At 56.9% G+C, this 9,281-nt stretch overlaps 1 protein-coding gene across 1 annotated transcript in view; it reads right to left on the bottom strand.

The window, feature by feature from the left end:
• The window catches only part of LOC117436258 (uncharacterized), a 16,200-nt gene extending 10,951 nt beyond the window's left edge, over positions 1-5,249 (bottom strand). Inside the window, exons 1-2 of the mRNA XM_034063790.1 lie at positions 4,821-5,249; positions 4,228-4,416 (exon numbers count right to left, since the gene is read on the bottom strand). Coding sequence (XP_033919681.1) covers positions 4,228-4,416; positions 4,821-5,231 — 600 coding nt within the window. The 5' untranslated portion in view covers positions 5,232-5,249. The remainder of the gene's footprint in view (positions 1-4,227; positions 4,417-4,820) is intronic.
• Positions 5,250-9,281: the final 4,032 nt, after the last annotated feature.

Below are 9,281 nucleotides of genomic sequence, written 5' to 3'. Positions count from 1 at the left end.
TGTCTCCCAGGGTTGCAATGAAGAATACCTGCTTGTCAACTTAAACTTTGTTGGTGAGTTCTTAATGAGTTCTAAAAGTTAAAATACTCCATCCCTTCCGGTGAAGAAGAGCTGAGGCTGGGGAACATCCCTGCATCTCCCCTCCAGGCACACTGCTGTTCTAAAGCACCCACATGGGGAGTTTTGCTTTCTGAAACAACTTTGTTGCTCCATCCCTTGCCACCTTCACACATCTCCCGGACTCCCCAGTCACATGACATCAAAATCCTGCCCTTCTCCCTCTGTCCAAAGACCAAGCTGAGTAGAATGCCCGTGGTCCCAGCCCCTGATCCACCCTAGCAAGTCCCAGGCACAGCATACGGCAGCACCGTGGGAGGCCAAGGTGAGGGGCCCAAGCCCTGGGGAGGCAGGACTGCACTGCAGCACACACCGGCACTCCCGGGACCAGGTGTGTGTCCAGTGGGGATGGTGCTTCCTTCCAGAACCATCAACTCACCCACAAGCACTCAGCCCACATGGCTTCTGGAGGAAGGCAGGCGAGGTCAAGAGCTCTGGAGTACATCAGCCACATCCAGCCCTGCCAAGGAGGTGCTCGGTGCCAGGGGAGGAGCAGGACAGGACAGCACAGGAACAGCCCAGTCTGGGGTTTTACACAAAACTATTTGTGGGGTTTAGACTTTGAGCAATTCAGAGGTGAGCCCAGAAGAGGCTGGACAGCATCGGTCGTCCGGCGCCCTGCAGGCAGCACCCACCATCAGCAGAAGGCAGCAAGGTGACAGCTCTTCAAGCTCTCTACCTGCAAGGAGAAGAGACATCTCCATCCAAGGCATCTCCTGGGTGCAGATCCATTCACTCAGATCATTCATTCATCCAGTCACCCATTGGTGACTTCCCAGCACTGCCAGTGGTCTGGGCTTGTGCTCTACTCCAAATTCCAGGAGCTACCTTGGCCAGCTTATCTCCAGGAGAAGTTACCTGTGACCTGGCTGCACAAGACAACTGAGAGCTCTGATTTTCAGCTAGCCACAGTGTGGTTTTCCATCCTTAGGGGATCACACCCTTGTCCTTACTCTCAGCCTGAGTTTGTTGTGGTCACAGAGAGTGAGCACAACCTGAGAAGTTTTCGAGACTCACTTCCCAGAAACCTCCAGAGCCCTTTGGAGAGCTCCAAACAACCCACCCAATAAGGAGCATTTTTCAGAGTGGGTCTGCTCATGCTCTGCATCTGCTGCACCCTGGAGGCAGGTTTCTTCCTGCCACTCTGGAAAGTGTTAGTGGAAACCAGAGTGTGGCTTCTTTGGGAAGTGGAATGCTTCCTTTCCGGGCAAGGTTCCCCTCTCCCAGAAACCACAGCACGAGCTGATGCCTACTTTTGCAATAGGAGGAACTGGGACAGGACCATCACTTTCCCCAGCACATCCCACTGCAGAAAATGCACAACAAGAATTAAAAAGCCAGCTCTGATGGAGAGCAGGTGATGGAGCAAAGGGGTGATGGGCTGGGAGCAGCTCAAAGGTTCCTCCATGCAGGGGCGCTCAGCAGAGGCTGCTGGTGTCACAGGAGTGTCGTGGTTTAAAACCAGCCATGCAGCTTGTTAACTCACTCCCTCCCTTGCTCCCCCAACTCCCGGAGTGTTAGAAAGGAGAATCCAAAGAAGGTAGCCCCCACGGGTTGAGATAAGAACGGTTTAATAACTAAGGTATAACACAAATCACTACTGCTACTACAAACAATAATGATAAAGGAAATAACAAGTGAAGAGAATACAACACCTCACCAGCCACCAACCCATAACTCATCCCACCCTGCCCGACCGAGCACCAACCGATACCTCCTCCATCCCCCCAGAGTCCCAGCCCTGCCGGGTAACTCCCAGTTACATCCTGGGTGTGATGTGCTATGGTATGGAATACCCCTTTGGCTAGCCTGGGTCAGGTGTCCTGTCTCTCCTTCCTCCTGGCTTCCCCTCCTCCCTGGCAGAGCACGAGCTCAGAAAAGGCCTTGGACAAACCAAACATTTGAGCAGTAACTCAAAACATACTTGCTATCAGCAGCCGTTCCCAGCCCGAAAGTCAAAACACAGCACTGCACCAGCTACCAAGAAGGAGAAAAAATGACTGCTACTGCTGAACCCATGACAAGGACTCAGCCTGCAAGAGTGCACACTAAGGAACTTGCTGTTGATGCAGGAATTGATGCTCGCTGCCGGCATTGCTGGCAGGTGCTCTGCTGCTTGCCCCATGTTCCTAACCTGGAAAGCACCGCTGCTGCCATGGGTATGAGAATGACGTGTGGGCTGAGTTGCACTGTGGAGCTTTGTGTGCCAGCTGCTCACAGGGTGGCCAGGAGTGCACGGTGATTTTCCAATCCCAAACACAAACCAAGAGCAGTGTGCACATTCCTGCACAAGTACCTCTGCAGCCTCAGGGCCACCTCCCTGTCGTTCCTCTGCTGCAGCCCTGGGGACCCGAGGCCACGGCTCAGGGCAGCTGCAAGAGCCCCCCTGCTCGGTTGGTCAGAAGCTGTAGGATGGGGAGCGGGGGGATTGAGTGGAGTCACCCCTCTGCTGTCCATTTACAGTTCTGCTTCTGGAAACATCGCCAGCTTCTCCCTGCATTGCTCCAGAGCTTGCGTGTGCAGGAGGAGCAGGAGAATCACAATCTCTCGTCCCTTATCTCTGGCCTTAGCAATCCTAAGCCTTGTTCCTTATTCCTCCCATCCCTTCTACACCCCTGTCACTCCAGTCACCGGGCTGCAGCAGGCACCGGGCTTCAAAAGCCAGCTGATGTGGGAGCCACTGCATCACACACTGTTTCATCCCATCAGGATGAGCTTTTCCTACTTGGCCAACATGTGCTGCCAAGAGCCAGCAGGACTGCAAGCTCAGCAGCTGGAAAGTGCTGCAAGGAAAGAGGTCGCTCCGCAGCTTTCTCTGCTACTGACACAAGGGAAAAGCTGGAGCAGACAGAGGCAAGAACTGGGGAGAAAGGGATCTGGTTTATTGGCTCAAGAAGTGTCCACAGCGAGCACTACGTTCTCAGCGCAGCTACCTCGGGCCTGGAGCTGACAGTGGGGCATTATCCCTCCTCTTGCGGGCTGATGCAGGATCTGTGGAAAAGCCCTGCGCAGAGGCTTCAGTGCCCTTCTGAAGAAGGATAGTTGTTGCTCTCGGACGTGTTTATCTCTGGTGCCATGCAATCCTTCTTTTGGGTTGGCGGTTCCCCAAGCATAGGTGGTGGAATGGGCATCAACGGGTGGCAGGTTACGTCGTGATTGCAGCTGCCACTTTTGCATTTTCATGGGGGTTTTCCCCTGTTGGCTTTCAATTGTCTCCCAGGTAGGGGAGGCCCTGGCATTCTCAGACTGGCGCAACCGGTGCCACCAGCCTGGCCTGGGTGCCACTGGAATAAATGATGTACTTGGCTCCTCCTCGGTGTCCTGAGCTGCTGCAGGCACTGCCTCTTCATCCCTGTAGAATCGCGGGGAGGCAAAGGTTCTGCTGGCCTCTCCTAGATGCTCTTCAGGTGCTTTCCTCACTTTGCGCCTGAATACAACCTGCAGAGCTCTGTCGATAACTGAGACCCTTCGTGGGGCCTGTCTCTGGGCGTGTGGTGGTACTAGTCCTTGTGTAAAGGCCTGTCCTGGTCCCTGTCTATCTGTGCCCAGGCTCCTGGCCTGTGTTGGTGCCTCTCTCTGGGCCTGTGCTGGTGTTGGCTGCTTGTCCATTTTGCAGATAACAGACAAAGGCTTGTGCAGGACGCCTCTCACGAAGTTCCTGTCTCTTTTTGGTTGTATCATCTTACAGGCTTTAGGGCTGAGCAGGGCAGATGGCTTTCTCTGTGCCTCTGTTTCACTTTGGGCCACATCCTCCTGCTCCTTTTCCTGCTCAGCTCTTGCCTGCATGGCAGCCACAGCCTTGTGCACAACGTCCACCACAAAGCACCTGGCTGTTTCCTGCATAACCAACTCCAAGGCAGTGGGGCTGAGCAGGGCCAACCACTTTCTGCACTCCTCTTCTTCTACCTCCTCCTTGTCAAAGCCGTGGGAAGGTGCTTCCGGTGCCTCCTCCTGCTCTTGTTCCACGGAAGTGAGAGGTGCAGGGTGCTGCTCTTCCTCAGCAGCTCCAGCCAGAGGAGGAGCTGCCAGCTCGGTGTCTGTGGCACCGGCCAGGACAGGAGACACACTCTGCAGGTCTCCAGCTGCCTCTGATGTCGCATTTGTGCCCACATTGCTGCGGATGCTGGATTCCAGATGGATATCTGCTCGGGCGTCCTGGAAGAGCTCTGGCACCAAAGGGCTGACGCAGATGTTGTACATGGTGAGGGCTTCCCCTTGGGACAGCTCTTTGTCACTAACACAGTCCAGTTCCTGCTTGGCCTCCTCATCGTTCTCCTCAGGGAAGGCCGCTGGCTCCTCCTGTAAACATACAGCAGAACATCAGGAGATGACAGCTCTCCCTAGATGTGTCTCTCTCAGGGCTGCAGGTAGCTGTGTGGGTGCTGTGCCATGGGCTGCTTTCTCCCCTGCAGACCTGTGTCCAGCGCCAGGCCTGGGTGGTGCATTGGCCGTCACCTGGGCTCTGGGGTTGCTGCTGGTGGCTGCTCACTGGGGAGGTCCCTCACGGGCTGCTCTCCTTCAGTGCCTTTCCTCCAGAGGAGGGGTGCCGGATGGGAGAGCAAGAACACAGGCAGGGGAAGGAGGGATTGTCAGCTGGAAGGCACAGGGAACACGAGCAATGCCCCTGACACACGCACTTTGGGATCTGGGGTTGCCTCCAGCACCTTGGGATCCCCAATGCCAGTCACAGGGGTGTCACTCACCTGGGGCTGCGAGCCCTGACTCAAAGGTGAAGCTGCTGCTTCTCCTTCATCATCTGCTCCAGGCGCAAGGTAAGATATCCCAGACTCTGCCCCAGGGATCATCGTCACTGCAGCCAGAACTTCCTCCTCATGTTGTGCTGGGGAGACAACAGCTCTGCCGGCCTCCTGTTGATAATCTCCAGGCACGGGAGAAACCATGACTTCTCCAGCCTCATCTGCAGCTTTGGTGAAAGGGGCTGAGCTGGGCTCTGCCTGAGGCTCCACAGCCATAGGAGTCTCGATGTCCTCAAGTGTTACTGGCGTCGCTGGTGCCACTGACACATCCACGTGGCTTTGGGCCACATCCTCCTGCTCCTTTTCCTGCTCAGCTCTTGCCTGCATGGCAGCCACAGCCTTGTGCACAACGTCCATCACAAAGCACCTGGCTGTTTCCTGCATAACCAACTCCAAGGCAGTGGGGCTGAGCAGGGCCAATGACTTTCTCTGCTCCTCTTCTTCTACCTCCTCCTTGTCAAAGCCATGGGAAGGTGGTGCCGGTGCCTCCTCCTGCTCTTGTGCTACAGATGTTGTCTGTACATCTGCCCCTGTGGCAAGGTGGGGTTTCTGACCCTCTGCCCCAGGGATCTCTGTCAATGCAGCTGCATCTTCCTGCTTGTCTTCTGTCAGAGGGATAATGGCTCTCCTGGCTTCTTTTTGGTTGGCAGACATGGGCGACACTGTGTCCTCTCCAGCCTCATCTGCTGCAGGGGAGAAAGGGGCTGAGCTGGGCTCTGCCTGAGGCTCTACAGCCATAGGAGTCTCGATGTCCTCGAGTGTTACTGGTGTCACTGGTGCCATTGACACATCCCCGTGGCTTTGGGCCACATCCTCCTGCTCCTTTTCCTGCTCAGCTCTTGCCTGCATGGCAGCCACAGCCTTGTGCACAACGTCCATCACAAAGCACCTGGCTGTTTCCTGCATAACCAACTCCAAGGCAGTGGGGCTGAGCAGGGCCAATGACTTTCTCCGCTCCTCCTCTTCTACCTCCTCCTTGTCAAAGCCGTGGGAAGGTGGTGCCGGTGCCTCCTCCTGCTCTTGTTCCACGGAAGTGAGAGGTGCAGGGTGCTGCTCTTCCTCAGCAGCTCCAGCCAGAGGAGGAGCTGCCAGCTCGGTGTCTGTGGCACCGGCCAGGACAGGACACACACTCTCCAGGTCTCCAGCTGCCTCTCCCCGAGTCTCTGCAGCCACAGGAAACTCATTGTCCTTAAGTGCTGCCTGTGACAACTCTGCCATCTCCACATGCAATTTCTGGCTTATCCCTTGCTGTTCCACCTGCTTCTTGTTGGTTCTCTGGACCATAGCCACAGGCAGGAGCAGTGGCTTCATCTTTTCAGATGTTGTTGTGACCTGCAAAACTGCATCCGGGACTTTGGTGTTCTGCAGGGCAGGCCCATGTCTCTGTCTCTGTGGTGCTGCTTCCTTCTGGACAGCGTTATTAGAAGCCCACGCCCGTGGCATGGGAGTGAGACGTGCCTGGTGCTCCTCTTTCTCAGGAGCTCTGACCAGGCAGCTCCTCTTCGGCGGCTCCAAAGGCTTGATCTTGCTGGGCAGAGAGGGCAAGCGCTGTGCAACAGGCCTGTAGTGCACACTGGGGATCTCGGTGTTGATGCACGTAGTGATATGTTCTGCTGGAATTGCTGGCAGCTGCTCTGCTGCTCGCCTACTGCTTCTGAGTGTGGGCTGAGTGGCTGGGCCCTTGCTGCTGCTGGCTGCACGGACAGTGTCTGCTCTTGCTTGTGTCCCTGCAGCCCTGCTTTGTGCTGGCTCCTGCCGTGCCACTGGCTGCTGGTGACGTCGCTGGCTCCCGGTGCTGCACCTCTGCAGCACTGTGCTCATGCTGCCTGAGCTCTCACCTGTGGGAGCAGAGGCTTTGGACCTGTGCAGGGCAGGCTGACAGGTCTCTGGCCATGCACCTCTGCTGCCGTAACTGGGGACACGGTGGAGCTGGGCAGCAGTTTTTGAGAAGCTGCTCTTGGTTGCTGCTTGCGCTGCCAACGGCCGAGTTCCTCACCCTGCCAGAAGCTGCAGAGGCTGCTGGTGTTACAGGTGACAGCCTGCGGCAGCTGCCGACTGCTCTCTCTGAGCGAGGTGGCGGCCGCGGTGCCATTGTGACCAATGGTGGCAGCTGGAGCATCTGCTCCTGTCTCAAGCCGCTGAGGCTGGGCAGCACCACTCGGTGCCCCAGGCTGCCCATCTGCAAAAGAAGCGGAGCAGAGAGGCTGTGTGACAGTGTCCCTTGTGCCCACATCCCAGCTGGCTGAGCTCAGGCAGTTGGGCTCCCCTGCCAGCCCCAGGGCAGGGCTCAGAGCCGGCTGGGGAGAGGGCTGGCCGCCCGCAGCCCACGCCCACTGCCCAGAGCACCCCCGGCATGCCCGGGCAGGCTGTGGGGCTCAGCATGCGGGGCTCAGCTTGCTCCCTCCTGCACCTCCCGCCCGCCCGTCAGCATCTCCCGGGGTCGGGAAGACGTTTGGCCCCATCTCCCTGCGGCTCCCTACCTGTGCCTGCTGGGTGACGACAGGCTGAAACCTCTCCAGGCAGGGCACCCGTGGCAGCGTGATCCCATGGTGGGACGATGCCTGTCTCGGGCTGCCCTGCGGCGCTTCCTCAGGCTGCCTGTGAGCCACCTGCAGGCAGGAGGAGGAGGAAAAGGTGTGTGATGGAGGCGGCTGCCTTGGCACAGGGGCCCGTGCAGTGCGAGCAAGCCTGGCCCTGTCACCGAGGCAGCTCCGAGCGGCCCCGTCCCACCACCGGCCTCTCCCTCCTGCCCTGGTCCTCACCTGGCGCCTTCTCTGCTTGCTTGGCCTGCCCTCAGCGGGCTGGGAACGGGCGTTTGCCTCTTTACCCACGGGCATCTTCCACGTCCTGGACGCTGAACTGCCGTGGGCTTCCAGGGGATTTGCTGCCTCCTGAGGGAGGCTGCTCCTCTGGACTGAGGTACTCCAGGGCTCTCGCTCCTTATGTACCCCACGGTCACCAACGTGTCACCCCCCATCACAATGGCCTCTGGCCATGAGGAACCCTCCCTACACCACAAAGCCCTGGCAGTTGCCAGGGAGATGCCCATGCCCCTGACTCTTTCCACCGAGTCCCAGCTGGTGACGGGCATCTCCACAGTGACCAGCGAGGCTTTGTGATGTTGGTGCCATTGTGTCAGTGGCCACTGGGCACAGCAGGGCTGCTGCAGGCAGTCATAGAGTCAGCCAGGTTGGAAAAGACCTTTCAGATCATCAAGGCCAAATGTTCCCCAGCACTGCCAAGGCCACCACTGACCCATGGCACTGAGGGCCTCGTCTACACAGCATGTGTACATTTCCAGGAATGGCGACTCCAGCACTGCCCCGAACAGCCTGCTCCAATGCCTGACTACACCTGAAGTGATCTCCTAATCTCCAGTCAAAACCTCCCCTTGTGCAGCTTGGGGCCATTTCTTCTTGGTTTAGTCCTTGCTCCTTGGGAGAGGAGACCAGGCACCTCCTGGCTCCAGCCTCCTCTCAGGTAGCTGTAGAGAACAATAAGGTCCCTTTTGAGCCTTCTCTTCTCCAGACACAGGGCTCGAGGGGCGGCCCAGTCCAGGGGGGCAATCATTGCTCTAGTCCTGCTAGCCACACCGGTGCTGATACAGGCCAGGATGCTCCCAGCCAAATTCAGGACCCAGGACTTTGCCTTGTTGAACCTCATACCACTGGCCACGGCCCATTGATCCAGCCTGTCCATATCCCTCTGCAGAGCTGCCTGCCCTACGGCACATCAACACTCCCACTCAACTTGGTGTTGTGCGCAAACTTACTGAGAGGGCACTTGACCCTCTCATCTAGATCATCGATGATCTGGTTCTGTGATTCTATGATTCTAATGAAGAAGTTATGCTACGCTTGCCACAATACCAAGCCCTGGGGGACACCAGTAGCGACCGGTCTTGTTGACAGACGAGAGACATTAGGAAAGCTGAGGGAGAGCTGGGCTGCTGGCTCCAAGCCCAAGCTGTGCAGGGACCACAGGCATCTCCCCTAGCACACACAGAAAGGAAAGAGGATGTTAATCCAGGGGTTTGGTGACTTGGTGCCAGAAAAATACACAGGAAGAGGAGGAAGTGAACAAATACAGAGCAAGGGGTTTCCTGCAGACCACACGTCCCCACCCAGAACCACTTCACAGCTCTGCAGGGGCTAACGAGGCAAAAGGCACCACAAGGGAGGAGCAACCAATTGCAGCACCAGTCAGGAGCATAACTGCTAGTACAGCCAAGAAAGAGGGGCGAGGGATAGCAGAAGGAGATTCTGCTTTGAAAGGCAGAGGCACTGTCACAGGTTGCCCAAAGAAGTGGTAAACTGAAATAAGCACGTACAAAATGAAATATAATCCTTTGTAAATAAGTAAATTCACTTCTAAGTAACGTTAAGCTTGGTGGCTCTGTAACAACAG

Source organism: Melopsittacus undulatus, chromosome 6 (genome assembly GCF_012275295.1).
Source record: "Melopsittacus undulatus isolate bMelUnd1 chromosome 6, bMelUnd1.mat.Z, whole genome shotgun sequence".
In the NCBI taxonomy this organism is placed as follows: domain Eukaryota; kingdom Metazoa; phylum Chordata; class Aves; order Psittaciformes; family Psittaculidae; genus Melopsittacus; species Melopsittacus undulatus.
This window is presented reverse-complemented; position numbering and strand designations above follow the sequence as displayed.